General features: G+C 37.0%; 1 protein-coding gene across 6 annotated transcripts in view; it reads left to right on the top strand.

The window, feature by feature from the left end:
- Window positions 1-26,569, top strand: part of immp2l (inner mitochondrial membrane peptidase subunit 2) — a 105,489-nt gene that overhangs the window by 7,285 nt on the left and 71,635 nt on the right. Inside the window, exons 1-4 of one of the 6 annotated variants that reach the window (XM_058767832.1) lie at window positions 2,152-2,210; window positions 7,049-7,183; window positions 8,866-8,969; window positions 17,946-18,585. In XM_058767832.1, the coding sequence (XP_058623815.1) occupies window positions 2,208-2,210; window positions 7,049-7,183; window positions 8,866-8,969; window positions 17,946-17,988 (285 nt within the window). In that variant the 5' untranslated portion in view covers window positions 2,152-2,207 and the 3' untranslated portion in view covers window positions 17,989-18,585. Of the gene's footprint in view, window positions 1-2,143; window positions 2,211-7,048; window positions 7,184-8,865; window positions 8,970-17,945; window positions 18,586-26,569 lie in introns of those variants that run through there. The other 5 variants (XM_058767831.1, XM_058767829.1, XM_058767830.1 and 2 more) reach the window with 5 other exon arrangements.

Below are 26,569 nucleotides of genomic sequence, written 5' to 3'. Positions count from 1 at the left end.
CCTGTAGTTTTTCACCAGGTTTGCACACACTGCAGGAGGGATTTTGGCCCACTCCTCCACACAGATCTTCTCTAGATCAGTCTTTGAGCTCCCTCCAAAGATTCTCTATTGGGTTTAGGTCTGAGACTGGCTAGGCCACGCCAGAACCTTGGTATGCTTCTTACAGAGCCACTCCTTGGTTATCCTGGCTGTGTGCTTCGGTCATTGTCATGTTGGAAGACCCAGCCTCGACCCATCTTCAATGCTCTAACTGAGGAAGGAGGTTGTTCCCCAAAATCTCGCAATACATGGCCCCGGTCATCCTCTCCTTAATACAGTGCAGTCGCCCTGTCCCATGTGCAGAAAAACACCCCAAAGCATGATGCTACCACCCCATGCTTCACAGTAGGGATGGTGTTCTTGGGATGGTACTCATCATTCTTCTTCCTCCAAACACGTTTAGTGGAATTATGACCAAAAGTTCTATTTTGGTCTCATCTGACCACATGACTTTCTCCCATGACTCCTCTGGATCATCCAAATGGTCATTGGCAAACTTAAGTCGGGCCTGGACATGTGCTGGTTTAAGCAGGGGAACCTTCCGTGCCATGCATGATTTCAAACCATGACATCTTAGTGCATTACCAACAGTAACCTTGGAAACGGTGGTCCCAGCTCTTTTAGGTCATTGACCAGCTCCTCCCGTGTAGTTCTGGGCTGATTTCTCACCTTTCTTAGGATCATTGAGACCCCACGAGGTGAGATCTTGCATGGAGCCCCAGTCCGAGGGAGATTGACAGTCATGTTTAGCTTCTTCCATTTTCTAATGATTGCTCCAACAGTGGACCTTTTTCACCAAGCTGCTTGGCAATTTCCCGTAGCCCTTTCCAGCCTTGTGGAGGTGTACAATTTTGTCTCTAGTGTCTTTGGACAGCTCTTTGGTCTTGGTCATGTTAGTAGTTGGATTCTTACTGATTGTATGGGGTGGACAGGTGTCTTTATGCAGCTAACGACCTCAAACAGGTGCATCTAATTTAGGATAATAAATGGAGTGGAGGTGGACATTTTAAAGGCAGACTAACAGGTCTTTGAGGGTCAGAATTCTAGCTGATAGACAGGTGTTCAAATACTTATTTGCAGCTGTATCATACAAATAAATAGTTAAAAATCATACATTGTGATTTCGGAATTTTTTTTAGATTATGTCTCTCACAGTGGACATGCACCTACGATAACAATTTCAGACCCTCCATGATTTCTAAGTGGGAGAACTTGCAAAATAGCAGGGTGTTCAAATACTTATTTTCCTCACTGTATATATATATATATATATATATACACACAGTACACACACTTACATTATATAAATAAAAACTTTTATTTTGGATGCGATTAATCATGATTAATCGTTGCCCAGCACTAATATATATATATATACACACACACACACACACACTATTTTTATTATCTGATTTGATTAAAATCTTTAAATAACATTTAATTTAAATCATTTAATAGAGTATTTTATATTTTTGAAAGAAAGAAAAAATCACGCACATAATCTCAATGATAGGCTATATGGAATATTTTCCATTGTATGACAACTACAAGTGTGTGTGTGTGTGTGTATTTTCACCAGATGTCGGTAACAACCCAAGTATTCCATACATACAAAGAAAACAATACAACTAAGTTCAGAAATTAAGTTCTGTGTAATAAAATAATGACCCAAGGAAAAGTATTGAACACGCTTACTGAAATGTATTTAATACTTCGTACAAAAGCCTTTGTTGGTAATGACAGCTTCAAGACGCCTCCTGTATGGAGAAACTAGTCGTATGCATTGCTCAGGTGTGATTTTGGCCCATTCTTCCACCCAAACAGTCTTCAAATCTTGAAGGTTCTGTGGGCCTCTTCTATGAACTCTGATCTTTAGTTTTTTCCATGGATTTTCTATTGGATTCAAGTCAGGTGATTAGCCGGCCATCCTAGAAGCTTTACTTTCTTTCTCTGAAACCAATTGAGTTTTATTGGCTGTGTGTTTGGGATCATTGTCTCGCTGAAATGTCCACCCTCATTTCATCTTCATCATCCTGGTAGATGGCAGCAGATTTTTATCAAGAATGTCTCAGTAGATTTTTCCATTCATCCTTCTTTCAGTTATGAATTTTGCCGGTGCTACACCATAATGTCTTGGGGTGATGTGCAGTGCCATTTGACCTCCAAACATGGTGTGTATTATAGCATCCAAAGAGTAAAATTTTTGTCTCATCTGACCAGACTATATTCTCCCAGTATTTCACAGGCTTGTCTCAATGCAAAGTTTAAACGAGCTTCAACATGCTTTTTCTTCAGCAATAGAGCCTTGCATGGTGAGCGTGCATACAGGCCACGGCAGTTGAGTGCATTACTTTTTGTTTTCTTCTAAACAATTCTACATGCTAATTCCAGGTCTTTCTGAAGCTCTCCACAAGTGATCCTTGGCTCTTGGACAACTCTTCTGATAATTCTTTTCACTCCTCTGTCAGAAATCTTACGAGGTGCACCTGGTCGCGGCCGGTTTATGGTGAAATGATGTTCTTTCCACTTCCAGATTATGGCCATAACAGTGCTCACGCGAACACTCAGAAGTATAGAAATCCTTCTGTAACCAATGCCATTAGTATGTTTTGCAACAATAACATTACGAAGGTCTTGAGAAAGCTCTTTGCTTTTACCCCTCATGAAATGTTTCTTGTGTGGCACGTTGGTCATGGGACACCTTGTTATAGGCCATCAGTTGGGACTGAACCAACTAATATTAATTTCCACTGACAAGGGGCAGGATTGCTTTCTAATTACTGATAGATTTCAGCTGGTGTCTTGGCTTTCCATGCATTTTTGCACCTCCCTTTCTTCATGTGTCATTCCACTTTGTTACACAGAACTTAATTTCTGAACATATTTGTTTTGCTTTCTTTGTATGTATGGATTACTTGGATTGTTACCGACATCTGGTGAAAATGTCATGTTAACAGCACCTTTAGAAATCTATTTACTGAGAAAAATCGTGACGTGTTCAATACTTATTTTACCTGCTGTGTATATACACACACACACACACACTTGTAACATTGACATTTTTTGCAAAATGAAAATATTAATAAAAAATGTAAAGAGTATTTTATATTTGAATTATATTTTACTTGCAATTAAAATATTTAAAAATCACTTAATTTAAATAATTTAATAAAATATTTAATATTTATGGAAAAAAAATCTCACACACACACATATATGAATATATATGAATTTCTTTACAATTGAAAGTGAATTGAAAAATATTAATAAAAATCTCTTGTTTCACCCTCATTTTAATGGATTATAAATGTTTTGTTAAACTTTTGAACTTGTAAAGTTGTCATACAATGGAATATATTCCATATAGCCTGTCATTGAGATTTTGATATCTGAAAAGAGTTTTTTTTATTTTAAAAATATGTATGAATAATCTAATTTTAAATATACAATAGCTAAAATGTATATTAATTGAAAAATAATAATACTTCCAAAAATGTAATTTTTATTAAAATCACTGGACTATAAAAAGCTGGATTTATAGTTACAGTTTTGGAATGTTTTAACACCTGGATAGTTTAGTGATGAATCTACACAGACAAAAATAATAACACATTTGCGTGTGTAGCCTATATGTAGACTGTTTAAAAGACTTTTGCAAGAGTTTTACCATAGGATATTGTGAGTCAGCCTCGTTGTTTTTTGTCTGCTCGTCTACAGCTGTCTGCAGCACATCATTAATCTCACGGCTGCTGTGATTCAGACTAATGGTCAAGCATTCCAGCTGAAATCATACTTACAGGTGCAGACATTGAGATAATTTAATCAGATTCGGTCTGTCAGCGCCGTGTTGTGTAATGCACTGTTAAAATAGGCCCATGCATCAAGGAAACCGAAAATTGCCTTGTCGAGAGTGGAAATCTGTCATTGCGGTTTCAAATTACCCCAAAGCAGCGAGTTCACTAAGCATTTTTGGACACATTTGATGACTGGTGCAATTAAAATGGTTACGCTCAGGTATGCATAAACAAAGCTACCAGGCTACAGTTTTACATTATGCAGGTGGCATAGTTGACAGTATTACTCGCAGGATAAATGGATTAGAAGTTATAAACGCGAAGCATATGATAAATCGATTCTGCTGGCATGAGACCACCATGCTCCGTTCTGCAGCTGTGTACAATGGTCACCTAATATTACCCAGACATTTGCTTTCAACTCTAGCAACACATCTTTAATTGGACACAGCTACAAAAAAATCCATCTATGTTGCACACCTGCTGTGCCATCCTTGGTTTTTATCGCTCACCGTTTTATTTCTGTCCGTAGCACATGGAAAATGGTGGAAAATGTTCTCGACTCGGAATCTGAAAGCAGCCTTTGATGAAAAATGAACTCGATGCTTTATTTCGATCACCGCGCACCAGTCCTAGATTCTCCCATCTGCCCGTTTTTAAGAATAAACTATTAGATGCTCCACTTTACACACCTTTGAGATCCTGTGGCATGTGCCAAACTCTCCATGCGTAGCCTGAAGTAAAAATATAGGATTGTGGCTCAGTGGAGGGACAAGCAAAAATAGACATCTTTGGGAAAAAAGGCCGTTGTGTGTTGTGTTGATGCATGCAAACAACATGATTGGCAGTCTCTCACTGGATGTGCTGGTGAGGGATTATTGTTAGAGGAACCTGACAGCTGGCACTTGGCAGGTCTGCCCCGAACACCATGGATAATTTAGCCGCTCGTTGTCATAATAGTTCATTAGTCGCACTCTTGTGTGAGACGCAGCTCTTCAACAGCTAAGCGAATGAATACTTAAAACTACAAGAGGTTTCAGAGCAGGGTAAGGCACATGAGAGATGAATCTGCCAGACGAAGATGACGTGAATTCAAAATGTACCCCGTTTGCTTTCTTAATACATGTTTCTGCTCTTATTGTGTTTGATTCAGCACTTGCAAGGTCTTCCAGAGAAAAAAAGAAAATTGTGTTTTAATTAAAATTCGATAACCTTTGACATTTATATATACAGTACCATTCAAACATTTATTTGAAGGAAATCAATACCTTTATTCAGCAGGAACATGATGCATTAACTTTTGAACAGGATGAAAATGTCCAAATTTTTCTTATTTTGTTGAAATATCAATTTTTTTTTTTCATTTAGTGCTGCTCTTCGGAAGCAACAGAAGATACTTGCGTGTTTACCGGAAGAGAAAATAAGTTCATTTTACCCTGTTCTTCAAATTCAAAAGTTTTCACCCCCCGGCTCTTAATGCATCGTGTTTCCTTCTGGAGCGTCAGTGAATGTTTGAACCTTTTTTTATAGCTGTGTTTGAGTCCCTCAATTGTCCTCAGTGTGAAAAGATGGATCTCAAAATCATACTGTAACTGCTGGAAAGGGTTCAAATATGCAAAAGATGCTGGGAAACTGAAGAATCTGAAGGACATGGAGGATTTTTCTAAAGAACAGTGCTCAGTTTAACTGTTCAGAACAAACAAGGGACTCATGTCAACCAGATCATCCAGTTAACCACACACAGTATTAAGAACCAAGGGTTCCCAAACTTTTGAAGGGGGTTATTTTAATAATTTCAGCAATTTTTTGTTGTTGTTGTCTTGTAGACTATATGTAAACATCTTTTATGTAAAATATCTTACTCAGGACAGTACTAAATAAAAAAAACATGCATTTTGCATGATCCCTCTTATTTTTTTTCACATGTTCACAGATTCTGCAAGGGGTCAAAAACTTTCGCATGCCACTATATATATATATATCTTGTAGGACTTATAAGTGATCTTTGTGTAGCTAGTCAAACTCATCCTCCTCAAGTATCCTGCAATTTTATGTTTCAACCACAGGTGTGGATAGAATACGTAGAAATGTTGTAATTTTGATTTACTTTTTTAGAATTGCGATTTTACTTCTCGTAATTGTGACTATTTCTCACAATGCGATTCTTTTATTTCTTGCCCACTTTTCACTTGGGAATATATCTTATTACAGAAGTAAAGTGGTTTGCAAATGCTGTTTCGTGCAAAATTGAAATAATCAGTGTTTGTATTATATTGATAATGTTGCCTCGGGTAGCCTACATGTGCATCAGAGAGTCAGGAAGGTGTCTCTTTGAGAACACAAAAGAGGTTTTTGTAATTTTTCCCTGCTTGAGCCATATCTGGCTCACAGCAGTGCAACCCTGACAAATCCTGCACTGCGTTATGATTCGCTCAGCACTTCTTTTTTTTGTTTACCCTACATCTCCCAGATCCTCCGCTAAGTTGTTGTAGTCTCTGATTTTTGAGCCTCTTGAATGCCCTCCTGCGAGCAAATGGCTTCAAGACTTTCTTCAAGTGCTTACCAGTAAGTCTGCAAAGTTGCTGTCGGAGACCTTGAGGGCTTTTTTTGGGAAAATGGTACAAGCTGTTCCTCGTCTTTTTGTTACTGTGGTGAACTCTGTCAAATGAATGAGAAGCATAATTGCATACCGTGTACCTCCAAATCAAACATCACACTAGCAATTAATGGTATTAGAGCGAGCGTGCTCTTGTCAGATTCAATTTCAATGCCTCAGTGGGTTTTTCTGCCCTAATGCGTTGGGTGTACGGAGTTTTGTCATTGCGAATACGGTCCACAGATGGCCGCAGATAGGTGCAATTACTAAATTCATTATTAAATTGGCTGCTTTATGAGTGTTTTCTTCTTTTTGACCTCACTAGTCCCTTGCAATTTGATTCAAAACAAGATGGTTCATGCTTAGAGGCATATAGTTAAGCTTTTGATACTTTTGTTCTCTTTGTGAGTTTAGATCATCCAACATATCCTTGAAACATGCCTTTTTCCTGTGGAGAGACTACTTCTCAATACTTAAACAATGAAGATATCCATATTTTGTTGAATGTTTGAATTATTTCTTCATAAGATGTTACCAGACCAGAAAAAGATGTTTAAATTGCCTGGGTGAACTCTTTGAATGAGCCAAGGTCATTTCTCTTTTCATTCTCTCTCTTCAGGCGATGGCACAGACGGGCTTTGGGCGAAGATACTTCAAAGCTTTTGTTAGTGGCTTCTTTGTAGCCGTCCCTGTGACTGTGACTGTTTTAGACCGTCTTGCCTATGTGGCACGCGTGGAAGGTGCCTCGATGCAGGTGGGATGTCCTTTATACACTTTATCAAACTTGGTAATGTTGTTTTGATTAATCTGGTTTAGTCTAGTTGCTGAAAGTTACTAAAGATGTGCATTGTTCTCCAAACAACAAGTCAGAGCTGTGGTGCAGTGGTTCGCGCACATTTTAGGCACGTTAAGCCATGGTGCTCATATGGGAGATGCAGGTTTGAGGCCAACTTTTTTTTTTTTTTTTTTTTTAATCGCTTTACCTGAAAAATGTTATAAAAATGTTAGAAAAATGCAAAGAAAATTTGAGAATCGATTCATTGAGACAGACAGCTTGAACTAAATCACAGAAATGAATCAAACTTACCATTTTTTCCCATGTAAAAGTATTGTGAAACTACACTCCAATAAAAGTCTGTAAAAATAGGGCACAGTGTACTGTATAAATTTGAAGGAATTTTCCATATTTATGTTTTACAGGTGTTTTACCTGTATTTTGAACTTTACACTGCATTGCGTTGTGTTAGCGGAAATGTCCATAAATGTCCGCTGCTAGTGCTTTTACTGTTATTTTACAGATTTATTTCATACAGTGTAGTTTAGTGGCAGTTAAGTAAACTTAATAGCCAATAAAAAGCACCTTAAAATTACCATATTCACAATGTTACTTGATTTTTGTATTACCATCAAAATAATTGCAAATGCATTGTAATTATTCAATATATTTCCCAGCCTTATAAAATAGAAGACATTTTTACCTTAACAAGCTGTTCTATTTAAACATTAATAACCTTTTACTTATGTTAGGACTTTGCATTATGGCTTAATCAAGCCAAATTTGCTAAACATTGCACTAATAGCACTAAGACCATGATGAAAGACACCTCTAATAATGAGAGAAAACTGACTGAATACACCATGCTCATTTCCTCGCCAAACAGAAGTAATGGTTCATTATGTACCTAATGAACACTAACTAACCAAAACGGTGTTGTTGTTTTCCTTTTTGAGTCCAGTTTTCTGTCTTGGCTTATAGTGTTATATATTTGCTAATGGCTTTTCCCGGTTCATCTACGGCCTTTGAATCCAAATAAGTCACTCCATGGACAATGCTGAAAGCTGACGCCACTGCAGAATGAGAAAATGTGTCTGAATAAAAAAGATAGAGCGCCCAGCTGTGACAGATAAATTCTCTAGGCGGGAACGCTCGTCGGGATATTTATTTTAGAAGGACAGATAAGAGATATTTCTGTCAATTATCCCAGCAAGCGTGAAATGGCTCATCGAGATCTCCCTTAATGATTCATTGGAGGCCCGTGTATCAAGTCAGTTGACGACTTGCATGCTTGAGAAGGTTCGTCACACACAAGTTGTTTGATATCCCACCACAAAAGAGTTAAGAGGAAAACAAATAGTCTAAAAAAAAATTCTGTTTTGAAGTTAACTTGTAGACATTATTTTTACCCTTAGGATATCGTCAGTCGAAAGGCTGAATGAAGAACAGAGGCTCTTTTCCAGAACAAAATTAAAGCAAAGTTGCTGAGTTTATTCTTAGAGTTGGCTTAGTAGTTTGGGAAGTTTGTGTGGTATGGAGGATTAAAGCAATAAATCACAGACCAAAAAGAAAAATTGATAAAACCTAAAAGTCTTCTCTAACTTTTCCAGAGTCTAGAATTTATGAAGCATGTTGACTCATGTGGTTTGAATCTTTCCCAGCCGTCTTTAAACCCAGATGGAGAGTCGTCACCTGATGTTGTGCTGCTCAACCGCTGGAGTGTGAGGAACTACCAAGTACACCGAGGGGACATTGTGTCAGTTCTGTGAGTAGCCGCTTTTAAGTCGTATTTTGTGCTACGTGACGTTTTGCTGTGGGCGGAGCCACAACACTGTAGAAACTGTAGAAACCAAGTAATTGAAAAAATGTTCTATTGCTTGTCATGGCAGGTTAGAGCAAATACTTTTTTGCATTTTATTGTATTGTGTGTAGTTGTGGTATGGTGTAAAGTAGGGATGCTATACAGTTAGGGATGCACAATATATCGGTTAACTGGCAATATTAGAGATTTTTTTAATTTATTGGTATCAAATGATGTGGCCATCATCTAATATCACTTAAAGTCTTTAAATCTAGACATCTTTAAAAACACTAATAATTTAATAGCATTGGTAAATGTAATCTTTAGCAAGTCTCAAAATAAATATCCATTTATCATATGTGATCCTGGACGACAAAACCAGTCTTAAGTGTACATTTTTGAAATATGAGATTTATAAAGCTGAATAAATAAGCTTTCCATTGATGTATGGGTTGTTATGATAGGACAATATTTGGCTGAGATACAACTATTTGAAAATCTGGAATCTGAGGGTGCAAAAAAATCTAAATATTGAGAAAATCACCTTTAAAGTTGTCCAAATGAAGTTCTTAAAAATGCATATTACTAATCAAAAATTAAGTTTTGATACATTTACGGTAAGAAATTTACAAAATATCTTCATGGAACATGATCTTTACTTAATATCCTAATGATTTTTGGCATTAAAAAAAATGGATAATTTTGACCCATACAATGTATTTTTGGCTATTGCTACAAATATACCCCAGCGACTTAAGACTGGTTTTGTGGTCCAGGGTCACATATTGTACATTATCACGTTGTGATGCCAAAAGTCACTTGTAGCATTTAAAATGACTGATTTTAGTTTAAATTTATTATATAAAATAGCTTATATTTTTAATGTAGGTCATTTAACGGTTATTGGCCATGACAATAATTATTATGGGCTAATCAAAATCGGCTTGAATTTTTAATGTTGGTGCATGTTTAAGTACATGTGGATTATTGATTAATTAGGGATTTTGTCATTTAACTTGAATCTTTAAAATATTTCGATTTTTACATGTAATTGTAATTTAATTTTCAGTCTTGCTAATAATTTAATAACGCTGTTAAATTTAATGTTTACCAAATCTCTAAATTAATTTATCTATTGATCATATTGCACATTATAATATTGTATATTTTACTGTGTTATTAATAATTTAATAAAAATGTTGACTGTAATCTTCAGTCTTCTCAAAATAAAAATCTGTTTAACATACTTTCAGTTATAACGTTGTGATGCCTAAATTGACTTGACATACAGGTGCTGGTCATATAATTAGAATATCATCAAAAAGTTGATTTATTTCACTAATTCCATTCAAAAAGTGAAACTTGTATATTATATTCATTCATTACACACAGACTGATATATTTCAAATGTTTATTTCTTTTAATTTTGATGATTAGAGCTTACAGCTCATGAAAGTCAAAAATCAGTATCTCAAAATATTAGAATATTTACATTTGAGTTTGAATAAATGACCATCCCTACAGTATAAATTCTGGGTATCTCTTGTTCTTTGAAACCACAATAATGGAGAAGACTGCTGACTTGGCAATGATCCAGAAGACGAACATTGACACCCTCCACAAAGAGGGTAAGTCACCATCATTACTGAAAGGTGTGGCTGTTTACAGAGTGCTGTATCAAAGCATATTAAATACAAATTTGACTGGAAGGAAGAATTTGGGTAGGAAAAGGTGCACAAGCAACAGGGATGACCGCAAGCTTGAGAATACAGTCAAGCAAAGCCGATTCAAACACTTGTGAGAGCTTCACAAGGAAAGAACTGAAGCTGGAGTCAGTGCATCAAGAGTCACCACGCTCAGACGTCTTCAGGAAAAGGGCTACCAAGCCACTTCTGAACCAGAGACAACGTCAGAAGCATCTTAACTGGGCTGTGGAGAAAAAGAACTGGACTGTTGCTCAGTGGTCCAAAGTCCTCTTTTCAGATGAAAGTAAATTTTACATTTCATTTGGAAATCAAGGTCCCAGAGTCTGAAGGAAGAGAGGAGAGGCACAGAATCCATGTTGCTTGAAGTCCAGTGTGAAGTTTCCACAGTCAGTGATGATTTGGGCTGCCATGTCATCTGCTGGTGTTGGTCCACTGTGTTTTCTGATGTCCACAGTCAACGCAGCCATCTACCAGAAAATGTGCCATCTACCATGCTTCCTTCTGTTGACAAGCTTTATGGAGATGCTGATTTCATTTTCCAGCAGGACTTGGCACCTGCCCACTCTTGCTACTCTTGCTACAAACTTTGTTCAACAGAATCGTTCATCTGATGTCACCATCTTCACCATAAATGCTAAATACAATGTATATAACTTCCTCAGTTTGTATACTATTACATTGGAACCTAGATTTAACATTTTATAAATTTGTAATCCAACACCACACTGCCAAAGGTACCAAAAGCTGGTTCAATGACCATAGTGTTACTGTGCTTGATTGGCCAGCAAACTCGCCTGACCTGAACCCCACAGAGAATCTATGGGGTATTGTCAAGAGGAAGATGAGAGACACCAGACCCAACAATGCAGAAGAGCTGAAGGCCACTATCAGAGCAACCTGGGCTCTCATAACACCTGAGCAGTGCCACAGACTGATCGACTCCATGCCACGCCGCATTGCTGCAGTAATTCAGGCAAAAGGAGCCCCAACTAAGTATTGAGTGTTGTACATGCTCATACTTTTCATTTTCATACTTTTCAGTTGGCCAAGATTTCTAAAAATCCTTTCTTTGTATTGGTCTTAAGTAATATTCTAATATTTTGAGATACTGATTTTTGACTTTCATGAGCTGTAAGCTCTAATCATCAAAATTAAAAGCAATAAACATTTGAAATATATCAGTCTGTGTGTAATGAATGAATATAATATACAAGTTTCACTTTTTGAATGGAATTAGTGAAATAAATCAACTTTTTGATGATATTCTAATTATATGACCAGCACCTGTATAACATTACTGATTTACTGATTTTTCTATTTTAAAAAATTATTGTAGGCCACTTATCGGCTGTAACATCAAAATAATTATTGACTTATTGTGTTGACTTGAAATTGATGCAGTTCTAGCATAAATCTTAATTTTTGCAACTCAGTTCTGGCAAAATCCTTCAAAATGGTCTAACAATGTCTGAAAAGTCAGTCTATTAGTTGAAATTTGACAGATATGATGTTTTTGTGACCCAACATTATGTTGATGTCAAATGGTTGAGTCTGCAGACCTCTGCTGTTTCACGGGTGTCATACTGAGTCCTCACATTCATTCAGGTTTTCAAATCCTTGGTGAAAAATAGCACATTCATTCAGAAAATTGCCACTAAGATGTTCTCCACCCAGATAAAGACATCTGTAGCGCTCAAAATTGCTAATTGGACCATTTTGGTCCCTCTCTAATCTGCCACAGATCTCCTTGACCTTAAACCCAGCTGCTCTGAGCACACTAACTCAAGGGGAATCCTCCTCGGGATAATAAGCCCACTCTGTTTTAAGGGTTACTGTCATCGCGAGTAATTGGTATGGACGCAATCGTCTGATATACATTAATGTGGTGCTCAACACCAAAAGCCTTTTGACACAGGCCCTGCGGAGGCTATCTTCAAAACTCTAGTTAGGTAACTTCTCTTCACTTTTATGTATGGTCTGTATTTTGAAGCACAAGGGGGAAAGAAAGCATTTCTTTCGTCCAACTTCTCGATCAAACACTCACCCTGCTGTGTTCTTTAGCTTTGTATGTTTGATAAACCAGTAGATGGGCTCAGCGCCATTAGCTGTTCAAATGAGGTTTTGATACTGTGAAACTGAGGGACTTGTGTATGATTATAATGCCGCCAAAGGATGTTTATCACATTTAAAACATTACACTGTTGGGCTGTATCCTGATCAGAGAGTTTAACATGAATTAATGTAGAAATCTTCAAACAATTCATTATCAGTTACTAAATTATTCAATTTTAAGCATCTTACCTTTTCTGTCATTTTTGTGCCACTAGCAGTGCTGAATGAAGCAAAAATAATGACTGTTCTCAAGAAGGTTTTCAGAGCACTGCCTCTGTCTGTCATTGGTCAAACAAACACATGACTCCGCCCCCAAACTCACATCATTGGCTGAGCCACTGTTGCTATGCCAGGCTGGGCAGAATTCTCAAACAAACAGAGTAGTGTTTTCAAAACACCACAAAGTTTTAGTGTCTTATTTATAGTTTTTAAACTGGAATATTATTAATGTTTTTTTTCTGTACATAAAAGTACACATTTCAGCTTTAAATTGATATACTGTTTATTAAGTTATGTAAATCCTTGTATTGGGAACAATGTTAAGAGTGTGGTAAGGCAGATTCACTCTATCATTACCCAAAGATGGCACTCTTCCCCTGCTGGGAATTCACTGCGCTGGGAACATGATGTTCATCCTTGGCTTAACTATTCTGAGGGAAAAAGCTAGCAATGCATGCTAACACTCCTGACTTGGATTGTTTAAGGCTTATTTAGACTTTTATACAGTTTTTATACACTTTGTAATGTGATGTATTGACAAGGGAAATGCTAATATTTTGGATGAGCTAGCAAATTGAGCTTGTATCCTTATTATTATTATTATTATTATTATTATTATTATTATTATTATTATTTTAATCTGGTTATGTCTTTTTTATATCAGCATAATATTTTATATGAATAGTTCAACCAAATATTCTGTCATTATTCACTCACCCCCAATAAATTTAATAAGCTATTTTATTTTATTTATATTTTTATAGTGACCTTGCGTGTCAAGCTCAAAAAACAAACAAACATAAAAGTAGTTTATCACATATCTATATTTCATGTGAAGTCATGTCATGAGGTTCTTATAAAGTTAAACAAGTAGAATTAGGTCATTATTCAATTAAAATGTTGAATTCTTTAAAAACCAGTGTGGTTTCAGCATTCAGAAGTAATTTTTTGACTTCTTTTATGATATTTCTGTGGTGCTTTTTTTGTCTTTTTGTTGTTCTGTAGAAAAAAGCTGCATAAATACTGTAAAAAGTCATTTTTTGTGTTTTGAACTACCTGATGGTGAGTAAATACTGACAGAGTGTTTATTTTTGAGTGAGCTATTTCTTTTTACGTTTTTATATTTCTTAACCATATGTTTAAACATATTTAGATCACATGACCATGTAAATTGGCACAAAACAGTCTAAATCAAATCAGACATTTCTGAGTGCAGTTCAATCTAAATGTATATATGCAGTTGCAAGAGTTTTGTTTTCCTCTGGCTGTTTGGATCAAAAGCAGATATAATTGGGACTCATTTCAAACGTTGTCTTAGGAGATCTCTGAGCCCACAGAGTAATATCTTATTTAGAGAACATTCCTCATCTTCAGACAGCAGTCGATGGGGAAGAGGTTCTGTCAGGGTGTTTTATGCACACAGAAAACATTTTGTCATGCTTTCAATGTAAACAGGGACAAACTTGACGATTTTATGAATTGGCATTTGTACTTCCTTAGAGCAGTCTGAAAACTAGTTCTTTCACAGCATTATTTGGTCAAAAAGTCAGGTCTGTGTATCTGTGACTAAGAGAAAACGGTGGCACAAAATGTAGAGTGCCAAAACATTTTGTCCTTTTGAAATTTCCAAACATTTTACCAATAACCACAGGTTGCAAAGGAAATGTAGGAAATACAAATAGTTGTTCTGACTAGAAGCATTGATAGAGGACAAAAAGAGCAGATAAATGTCCATTGATTCACAGCATGTCTGTCAATTTTCTCATTCTTTTCCGAGCCACTTTGAAGTGTGCTGGGCAGAAAATGGGATCTCGTTGGGGCTGGATTGGGTTGAGAGTAATTAGCCATCTACATGGAAACCAGTTCAGCTCACGCGTCCTCAGAGAGGTTTCGTGGAACCCGACCCGCATTCGGGAAATTTTGCATTCAGCTCAGGGTTTGAGGTGAACCGAGGCTTCTGTGTTTTTAGTAGCAGCATGCTTCTGCTTTCATAGACAACCTGCTCGGTTGTTAATGTGGTGGCCAGAAAGACATGATGGTGGCTCAGTGTAGGTGGGTCTCTTTTGTCTAGAAACTGGTTGTGTTTTTTTTGTGGGGGGGGGTTTAGGTTCTAAAAAAATGCATGTGAAAAACATCTGAAAACTGATATCCAAATATCTGCCACATACTAAATCTGACCAGTGTTGCATTTATCCTTGCGTAATTACTAGTGCTGTCAAACGATTAATCGCGATTAATCACATCCAAAATAAAAGTTTTGATTTACATAATATATGAGTGTGTTCTGTGTATATTTATTATGTATATATAAATACACACACATACAGTATATATTTTGAAAATATTTACGTCTATATTTATATTCATATAATTTATATCAGAAATAAATATATTTAATATATGAAAATAACATATTTTTCTAAAATATATACATGCATGTGTGTGTATTTATATATACATAATAAATATACACAGTACACATAAATATATTATGTAAACAAAAACTTTTATTTTGGATGCGATTAATTGTTTGACAGCACTAGACTAATTACATCATTGCTCTGTGCAGTTTTAAAAATACGATACAAATAATTGTATTAATTAATTGTATTATTATTATTGATAACCATTAGCTTGATAAAATACCAATGATAAAATATTTAATTAACACAGAAAAGTTATCATGGGTACTAATAATATATACACTGTATGCAGAATTATTAGGCAATTTGATATTCTGGTCATATTTTTTTTTTTCAAGAACATTTTACCAATTCCAGACCACATCAATCTTAATAACTACTATTGATTTTGTATTTAATCATTTCTAAGTGATATATAATGGTCCATGAAGGCTGAAAGTCAAAAACTCCTTATTTCAGGTGTGCAGAATTATTAAGCAGGTTTTCTTTTACAGATAAAATGAGTGATTCTTGAAGGACCAGCACCATATCCTCTTGTCCCACTGTTTGAAGAATTTTTTTTCCGGAATCTGGCAGTAAGTTTTAGGAGCTCATTTTAGTCAATCCTGCAAGACAGACTTTTCAGGATAGGAGATGGAATAAAAATGAGCTCCTAAAACTTACTGCCAGATTCCGGAAGATAAATTCTTCAAACAGTGGGACAAGAGGATGTGATGCTGGTCCTTCAAGAATCACTCTCAACTTATCTGTCCATAAAGCCTATACAAAATCAGTCTTCATGTATTTCACAAAACTTCTGCATGTTATTCTTATTAAGTGAGGGTTATTTATTTTAGCATTTTTTACCCAAGCAAGGTCTCTGAGAACCTGACACATTGCACTTCTGGAGACTCCAGGAAGGTTGCAGTTCTGGAAAATGATGGTGCTGGAGACTAAATGGTTCATGACCTTAATTCTTAATTCTTTTGTGATTAACGTGTCTTTTCTTCTCCACCTGTTTTTTTCTGACCGTGCTGATCCAATGAGCATTTTGCTGCCCGATGGTCATGCCTTAACTTTGCAAATTCTATTATTGTATTAGTATTGCATCCTTCTCATGGGCATTTAATATATATTTTTTTTACTTTTAGTCTGAGTTCAATCTCTTTTTTGGCTCATTTTATCTGTAAAAGAAAACCTGCCTAATAATTCTGCACACCTGAAATAAGAAGTTTTTGACTTTCAGCCTTCATAGACAATTATATAGAAATGATTAAATACAAAATCAATAGTAGTTATTAAGATTGATGTGGTTTGGAATTGGTAAAATGTTCTTGGAAAAAAATATGACCAGAATATCAACTTGCCTAATAATTCTGCACACAGTGTAATATATCATGTTTTATAGTAATAATAATATTATTAATTATATTATTATTAACAATAACAAGAAGAAGAAGAAGAAGAAGAAGAAGAAGAAAAACTGGAACAATTGTACAAGTGTTGAAATTATCTTTGTGTAAATACGTTTATGCTACCTCTTTGGTAATTGAATATTAATAACAGTAATAAATAATAATAATAATTAATTTTATGATTATTATTATTGTTAATAAAAACTGGAAACATTTGACAAGTGTTGAAATTATCTTTGTATAAATACGTTTATGCTACCTCTTTGGCAATTTAATGATAGTGATGATGATGATAATAATAATAACTTTTCTTCTTCTTTTCTTATTATTATAGGGAGAGTAATTAAAAATGTATGATATTATTATTATTTATTAATGCTGTTACTATTCATATATTAATGGTAAAATAATAATAGTAACAACCTATTATAGCAATTTAAACTTTTAAATCAATAAACTTGCATGTGTTAATGAAACCTTATGTTTTGATGATAATTGTAGTATTAATAATAATAATAATAATAATAATAATTTTAAATATACAGAAAAATGTAAAATATTTGCTTTCGCTTTTGTCCAGTTTAACCAGAAGAAAATCAAGATTATTACCATATTTCCCCCCCCCCCCAGATGATACCTGTTTTCCTGAACAGAAATGTGATTTATGGAGCTATAGGATATAATACATAGATAACATCATTTTGTCCTGCTTTACATCCTGGATAGCCACTTCACAAGCCTGCAGTATTGTACTCAGCATGAGGTTTAATAGCATTCTTGTGCGGTGTGTATTGCCAGCTCAGAGAAGCTTGATTTTTGTGGCATAAAGATTGGTATCGTTTATAGTTTTTTTGATGCCTTAACTCATCATTGCTTCACCAGAGACATTATCTGTGAGGCTATTTGTGCCAGTAAATCAGGCTTCAGATGATAACTGTCACATCAGAGTGGTTAGAAATGACCGTTTCAAGGAAATTTAAACAGTTTGAATTCCTTTAAATAACGTGAAACTACTTTCCTATGCAGTGAGATCTTATAAATATTTAGAATGTTGATCATCGTTATTGTAATTTTTTCTCCTTTTAGTCTGAACCGCAAGATGAACCTTCCCCTTTTGGCCAGAAAATGAAATTATCAGTGGAGGAATCGCTCACAGATGTTTAATTTGCAGAAGCTGGAGGCAAGCGCTCTCTATTCATCCAGGGAACTCTGAAACTCATTTTCTCCACCGAACAGCCTCACCAATTAAATCTGAGGTCAACCGTCCATCATCCTTAGCAGGAAAAGCTTTGGCTGCACTTGTAAAAGATGACTTATTCCATTTGTTAGTTTTGCGTGTAGGATTTGATGGTTCTCTTTGTCTGTTGAATCTACAATGCATGCAGAGAATATGAAAAAATACAAATCAAGGAATGTCTGCTTGTAACCAACAGTACAGCAACTCAACCTCCAGCGATTTAGAAGCAAAATTATGGTCTTCCAAGTTCACTTCACTTGAAGCATTTGTGTCCATGTACGTGCCTAGCACTTTCTGAACCTGAATCTCTGTCATTGTAGAAAGAAACAGCTTTTATCTCTTGTGTCTTTATTGCATGACACTGTATTTAAAACATTTCATTTGATTTAGTTTAGTTTAGTTTAATTTTATAATTCCTTGACATGTTCAGGACATAATCAAGCTGGAAGATCTGGATGTAGCAGATGGAAAATTTGTCTTACAGATGTCAAGGGGTATAGAAAATGTTTAATATATATATATTCTTAATACATATTAAAGTATTATAAGTATTATATACTGTAGAATTTGGATATCAGTCATTAATTAATTTTATATATATATATATATATATATATATATATATATATATATATATATATATATATATATATATATATATATATATATATATTATCTAATATAATAAATAAATTAGAAATGATTTCTATTCTATTTAGTATATTTTCTTGTTATTATTTTACTTTCATATGTATTATTATTATTATTACTACTGCTTTATTTACTTATTCTTATATTACATTTTTAATCATTAAGATTAAAATGTAATTGAATGTAATTTTGAGTAATAAATTTAAATTAGTTATATATTGTTAGTTATATAGTGATTTTAATTTTTTAATGAGTAATAAAAAATTATCAGTTATATATTGATTGCAGAATTTTTTTTTTTATTTAGTATTTTTCTTTATTTTGATAATTAAGTTTTCCGTAATATATATTTTTATATCTGGATTTTAATAAATAGTTTAGATTAAACTGGTAATGTCACAAACCGCACCTCTGTGGCTCTCTCCGATCGCCACCGGAGGGCACCCTCACCAGAGTACTAATACCATTATGGACCACATTACCCACATGCCCCGTGCCTTGGCCTGATTACCTACCCCAGGTGTTTGTCATTTCCATTCCCTATTTAAGCTGTGCTCTTCTCATCAACCATTGCGAAGTATTGTTAGCCCCGGCCACAATTTCTGAGCGTTTCTTCTGACTCTTTGATTCCCCGTGTATTGACCTAGGACTGTTTACTTTTCTCTGGTTGCCTGCCTGTTGCCTTTGGACCTTTGAGCTTGCTTCTCCGTCTTTGATTCTCTGCTGCCTGCCCAGACCATAGCCTGGTATCTGTTACTGATTTTGGATTGTGTTTTGTGATTCTCTACGCTGTTGTTTTGACCCTGCCCATCTTGCACCATTAAAGTTTTATCGCAAATGGATCCAGACGTTTCTGACCCTTCATCACAGAATACTTTGCCACAACAGGATCCAGCGACTCTATACCATCTGGTCACCGAAGTTTCCTCTCAAGCTTCCATGCTAGCTGCCCACCAACAACAACTCCTCAAGCTCACCTCACTCACAGAGGAGTTGGTAAGAAGCATGCGAGCACTCACACCACCTTCTGCTACATCAGCCCCTCCAGCCGCAGCATCTGCTCACCCAGATTGTAGTCTAAATCTGTCCAACATTAACCCACGTCTCAGCCTTCCTGAAAAATTTGACGGAACCACCACCAAGTGTAAAGGATTTTTGCTTCAGTGTTCTCTGTTTATGAATCAACAACCCCATCTGTACTCCACAGACGACAGCAAGGTCTCATTTCTATGTTCACTACTGACTGGTAAGGCGTTGGACTGGGCTACCGCCATATGGGAAGGAAGGCGCATGACCTTTCCCTCATACGCAAACTTCCTCCGCCAATTTCGAGACGTGTTTGAGCATTCCGTGGGAGGGAAAGAGCCTGGTGAGCATCTACTCAGTCTACGTCAGGGTAAAGACACCGCCGCTGAGTACACATTAACTTTCCGCACGCTGGCAGCACAGACAGGCTGGGAGGAGGATCCGCTAATAATCTACCGAAAGGGACTCACTGCTGATCTACAATCGGAGCTGGCATGTCGTGATGAGGGCAAGACTCTGGAGCAGTTCATGGAGACTGCCATTCGCATAGACAATTTGATGCGAGCCCGACGAGGTGCTTATTCCACTCGCCCCAGCGTGTCACCCTCTTTCAGCTCTGACCCCGAACCCATGCAGATCGGCTTAACTCACCTTCACCCTGAAGAGAGAGAGAGAAGAATCCGGAACCATCTTTGCTTGTACTGTGGACAACCTGGACACCTCCGCGCTTCCTGTCCCACCAGACCAGTTCGCCAAAATCCTGCTTCGGTGAGTTCTATACCTTCTGGGGAATCTTTGAAAATAACTGTTTGTTTAAAGATTAAGGAGAGATGGGTTGAGACCGAAGCCATTATTGATTCAGGTGCAGCGGGTAACTTCATAGATGAATCGTTTGCTAAACTGCATGATCTTCCTCTCCTTACATGTGAACCTCGGGTGGCAGTGGCAGCATTAGATGGACGTCCTTTAGGACCTGGGAACGTAACTCTCATCACCCAGGATTTAACCCTGCAAACCAGCACTCTACATTCTGAAACCATCCGACTGTTCGTCATTGAGTCCCCCCATCATCCCATAATTCTCGGGCTCCCTTGGCTGGAGAAGCACAACCCCACTATCTCCTGGACAGACCGACAAATAACGCAATGGTCTCCCAACTGTCAACAACAGTGTCTGAAACCCCTCGCCAAGACCTCTCCATTGGCTACCCAGCCCGTTGAACCCAACCAATCGGGCTTGCCTGTTGAATACCAAGACTTAGTCATCGCCTTCAGTGAGAAGAACGCCACACAGTTGCCTCCTCATCGAGCCCATGACTGTGCCATAGATCTGGTTCCGGGAGCCATGCCCACCAGGGGTCGAATATTTCCCTTATCTCAACCCGAATCCGAAGCCATGAATGCCTACATTAAGGAGGAACTATCCAAGGGATTCATTCGACCCTCTACCTCACCAGCCTCTGCGGGTTTCTTCTTCGTCAAAAAGAAGGATGGGGGGCTCCGTCCGTGTATCGACTACCGAAGCCTTAATGATATCACCATAAAATACCGTTATCCTCTTCCCCTGGTTCCAGCAGCACTTGAACAGCTGCGCAAAGCTAAATATTTCACCAAATTGGATCTCCGCAATGCCTATAATCTGATCCGAATCAGAGAGGGGGATGAATGGAAGACGGCCTTCTCCACTACCACTGGGCACTATGAATATCTCGTCATGCCGTTCGGGCTTGCCAACAGTCCTTCAGTGTTCCAGGCGTTCATAAATGAGGTATTCCGGGACATGTTGCATCAATTTCTCATTGTCTACATTGACGACATCCTGATTTACTCGGAGTCTTACGATTCCCATGTCCAACAGGTCAGAGCTGTTCTTCAACGCCTTATTGAACACCAGCTATATGCCAAACTGCAGAAATGTGAGTTTCATCAAACTCGGGTGGCCTTCCTGGGCTACATCATCAGTTCTGAGGGGGTAACCATGGACGATCGTAAGGTTCAGTCTGTCGTCAATTGGCCACAACCCACTACAGTGAAGGAACTACAACGCTTTCTGGGGTTTGCCAATTTCTATCGACGGTTTATTAGAAATTTCAGTATCACTGCCGCTCCCCTCACATCTCTTGTCAAGAAGACCACCAAACACTTACAGTGGACCCCAGAGAGTGTCAGAGCTTTCCAACTCCTCAAGGAAAAATTCACCACTGCACCCATTCTCCACCACCCTGACCCAGAGAAGGAATTCATCGTAGAGGTTGACGCTTCCAACACAGGGGTAGGCGCTGTACTATCGCAACGCCAAGGTAACCCAGCCAAACTATTTCCCTGCGCCTACTTCTCGAAAACTGAATGCAGCAGAGCAGAACTACGATGTCGGGGACAGAGAGCTCTTAGCCATGAAGGCCGCTCTCGAGGAATGGCAACACTGGTTGGAGGGGGCGAAATTACCATTTGTAGTGCTCACCGATCATCGCAACCTGGAGTACATCCAGACGGCTAAACGTTTAAACTCAAGGCAGGCTCGATGGTCACTGTTCTTTGCTCGCTTCGATTTCAAAGTCACCTACCGGCCAGGCTCCAAGAATGGCAAGGCAGACGCCTTATCCAGACAATTTGATCAATCCCAAGGGAACCCCAGCCACGACCCCATACTCCCTTCCACTCTGATCATAGCTCCTGTACAATGGGACATTATGACTGAGATTATGGAGGCTCAGAATACCGAACCCACTCCACCAACCTGCCCAGCCGATCGCACATATGTACCCCAGCACCTACGTGACCGTGTGCTACATTGGATCCATGACACTCCTAGTTCTGGCCACCCCGGGATCACAGCGACCACTCACCTCACTACCAATTGTTTCTGGTGGCCCACACTACAAGCTGATGTCATCCATTTCATTCAACAATGCCCCACCTGTAACATCTCTAAATCTTCCCATCAACGACCAGCCGGTCTGTTGCAGCCACTGCCCATACCTCAACGCCCCTGGTCACACATTGCCATAGACTTTGTCACAGATCTACCCGCTTCCCGTAATTTCACGACTATTCTGACCGTGATTGATCGATTCTCTAAAGCATGCCGGTTCGTACCTCTACCCAAGCTCCCCACAGCATGGCAGACCGCAGAAGTCTTAATGGAACAAGTCTTCCGGTTCTATGGTTTACCTGAAGACATCGTGTCAGATCGGGGTCCACAATTCACCTCTCGGGTATGGCAGGCCTTTTGTAACAATCTTAACATCAACGTCAGTCTGACTTCAGGATACCACCCCCAATCTAATGGACAGGCAGAACGTCTGAATCAGGAGCTCACTCGCTTCCTCCGCTCATACTGTCACCAGAATCAGCAGGACTGGAGCCAGTTTCTCATCTGGGCCGAATATGCACAAAATTCCCTGCGAAAACCCTCGACTGGTCTCACACCCTTCCAATGTGTCCTGGGATATCAACCACCCATGTTTCCGTGGTCCGGTGAACCCTCGGAGTTGCCTGCAGTCAACACTTGGCTTCAGAGAAGTGAAGAGGTATGGAACGCCGCTCACGTGCACCTACAACGGGCGGTACGAAGAAACCGAGCACAAGCTGATCGTCACAGGAGAGGGGCCCCCGAGTATAGACCTGGGCAATGGGTCTGGCTGTCATCCCGAGATCTTCGCTTGCGGCTTCCCAGTAAAAAGCTGAGTCCAAGGTACGTGAGTCCATTCAAGATACTCCGACAAATAACCCTGTTTCTTACCGTTTGGCTTTACCCACTAACTGTCGCATCTCTCCCACATTTCATGTGTCCCTGCTCAAGCCCGCCGGTGGTCCGAGAGGAGAGAGGGACCAGGACGAGGCTGCGGAGAGCAACACCCCTCCCTTGATCATCGACGGCGAGGTGGCCTACCGAGTACGAGAGATACTCTATTCACGATGCCGAGGCAGGGAGCTGCAATACTTAATTGACTGGGAGGGATACAGTCCTGAGGAAAGATCCTGGGTCAGTTCACAGGATATCTTGGACCCCACGCTCATCTCTGACTTCCATCGGGATCATCCGGAAAGACCAGCTCCCAGGCCCCGTGGCAGACCTCGGCGTCAAGATGGACCTCGCTTCAGGAGCCGTTTGCAGGAGGGGGGCTCTGTCACAAACCGCACCTCTGTGGCTCTCTCCGATCGGCACCGGAGGGCACCCTCACCAGAGTACTAATACCATTATGGACCACATTACCCACATGCCCCGTGCCTTGGCCTGATTACCTACCCCAGGTGTTTGTCATTTCCATTCCCTATTTAAGCTGTGCTCTTCTCATCAACCATTGCAAAGTATTGTTAGCCCCGGCCACAATTTCTGAGCGTTTCTTCTGACTCTTTGATTCCCCGTGTATTGACCTAGGACTGTTTACTTTTCTCTGGTTGCCTGCCTGTTGCCTTTGGACCTTTTGAGCTTGCTTCTCCGTCTTTGATTCTCTGCTGCCTGCCCAGACCATAGCCTGGTATCTGTTACTGATTTTGGATTGTGTTTTGTGATTCTCTACGCTGTTGTTTTGACCCTGCCCATCTTGCACCATTAAAGTTTTATCGCAAATGGATCCAGACGTTTCTGACCCTTCATCACAGGTAACTTTTAACTGATTAAGTTAGATTAAACTGTAATTGAATGTAATGTTAATTCAAAGTAAATTAGTTTTCAGTTTTTATATAGATTGAAAAAAATATTTTTAAATGAAAATTATTTTATTAGCTCTTTAATGATTATTTAAAATAAAATGTAATGTAATTTTGATTAATACAAATTTAATGATTCAATTTTTATATAGGCTAAAATTATTTTGTTTTATTTTTTTAACATGAGTCTAAACCTAATGTATTAATTCGACTGACTTTTCTGCAGTAATTATCTAAAGCATGTGTTGCTGTGGAGACAGTCTACCTCTGCAGCTGTTTTTACATCTAAGAGCTTCTCTTAACAATACAGAGACTTCTGCAGTGTCCTATTTAATGTGATTTATTATATAATTTTTAATCTCAACCGAAAACTACATTAGCCACACTCATGTAAATATATCTATAGTTGCAAACGTAGCTGTTAGTGGTCTGTCATCATGCCTTGTGGATATTTAGTCTGTGATTGGAGCAGATATCTCTTTCTGGACAAACATCAAAGAGGCTTCCCTGGCACTCACCGCCAATAGGATGCGTCCTCTAAAATGAATTAGCACTGGCATTGTACGTTCCCCTCGTCTCCTGCATGAACTGTGCTCTGCCCACATCAGTGGGAGATGTTAGTCCCTTGACATATTCAGGACATTATAAAGCTGGAAGATCTGGACGTAGTAGATGGGAAATTTGTCTTAAAGATGTCAAGGGGTATCAAACAGCTTACTTATTCTTAATACCTTTTTCTACCTGCTTCCTTTGATACATATATATTACATTACATTTATATTATTATATATGACATATATAATATATTTTTAAATATTTTACATTTGTATTATATTATGTTATATTATTGTATACTATATAAAATAGTATACAATTTAAAAATCTGAAATTTGTTTAATTTAGCAGTATAATATAAAATGTAATTCAATGTCATTTTAATTAATGAAGAATTAATAAAACGATTTTAATAAAACGATTTTTATTTAGATTGAAAATACATTATTCTATTTTAGTATTTTTTACTTTTATATTTAAGTTTAGCTTAATATTTATTCTTAAATTAGAATTTAATAATTAAAGTTAGAATAAAATGTAATTGAATGTAATTTTAATTTAAAAACTTAAATGTAATTATTCACATTTTATATATATTAAATGTTTTTTGATATTTTATTTAGTATTTTGTCTTTATTTTGATATTTATTGATATTGATATTTAAGTTTCAATTAATATTAATATTTATATTAAACATTTAATTATCAAATTTAAATGTAATTTTAATTAATAATTAAAATAAATACAACTGTTCAGTTTTATGTAGATTGAGAATTTTTATTTTGATATTTAAGTTTTACTTAATATTTATTCTCAATATTAAGTACAATTTAAATGAAAATATTATTGCATGTAATTTTAATTAATATATATATTTTATTTTATTATTTTTTATTCTGTCTAGTATTTTTTCTTTATTTTGATATTTAAGTTTTAATTAATATTAATGTGTATATTAAAATTAATTATCCAGTTTAGATTAAAATGTAATTGAATGTATTTCAATTAATAATTAAATTACATAAAGCTATTCAGTTTTGTGTAGATTGAATTAAATTTAATAATCAAATTTGATCAAAATGTAATAGATTGTAATTTTAATTAATATATTAAATTTAAACTGTTCAGTTTGTATATAGATTGAAAAATCAATTTTTTATTCTGTTTATTTTTTCTTTATATTATTATATTTTACTGAATATTTTTTCTTAGATTTTTAATAATCTAATAAGAAGATTCAAATGGTTTTATTATATGTTATATTTTAATTAATAATTAAATTAAATTAAATCTTTAAATATTTATTTGTATTAGATTTTTAATAACCTAATTTAAATTAAAATGAAATTTAATTAATCTAAATTGAATACAATTGTTAAATTTTTTTAATAGCTATTGAAAACTTTATTTAAACTGCAGAATATGTACATCCTAGGTTATTTTAAGATTTGTTCTGCTTTGTAAGGTTTTCACCTTTTTGTTGTTCTATAGTTTGCATATCAAAGCTGGGGTGAAAAAGCGGCAGTCGCTGCCGAGTCATTGCTCCTGGTGAAAGTGTTTGTGGAGTCGCGCGAGTCACATTTGCTTC

Source organism: Onychostoma macrolepis, chromosome 25 (assembly GCF_012432095.1).
Source record: "Onychostoma macrolepis isolate SWU-2019 chromosome 25, ASM1243209v1, whole genome shotgun sequence".
NCBI classification, from domain to species: domain Eukaryota; kingdom Metazoa; phylum Chordata; class Actinopteri; order Cypriniformes; family Cyprinidae; genus Onychostoma; species Onychostoma macrolepis.
Note: the sequence above shows the minus strand (reverse complement) of the source record. Positions and strands in the feature narration are given on the sequence as shown.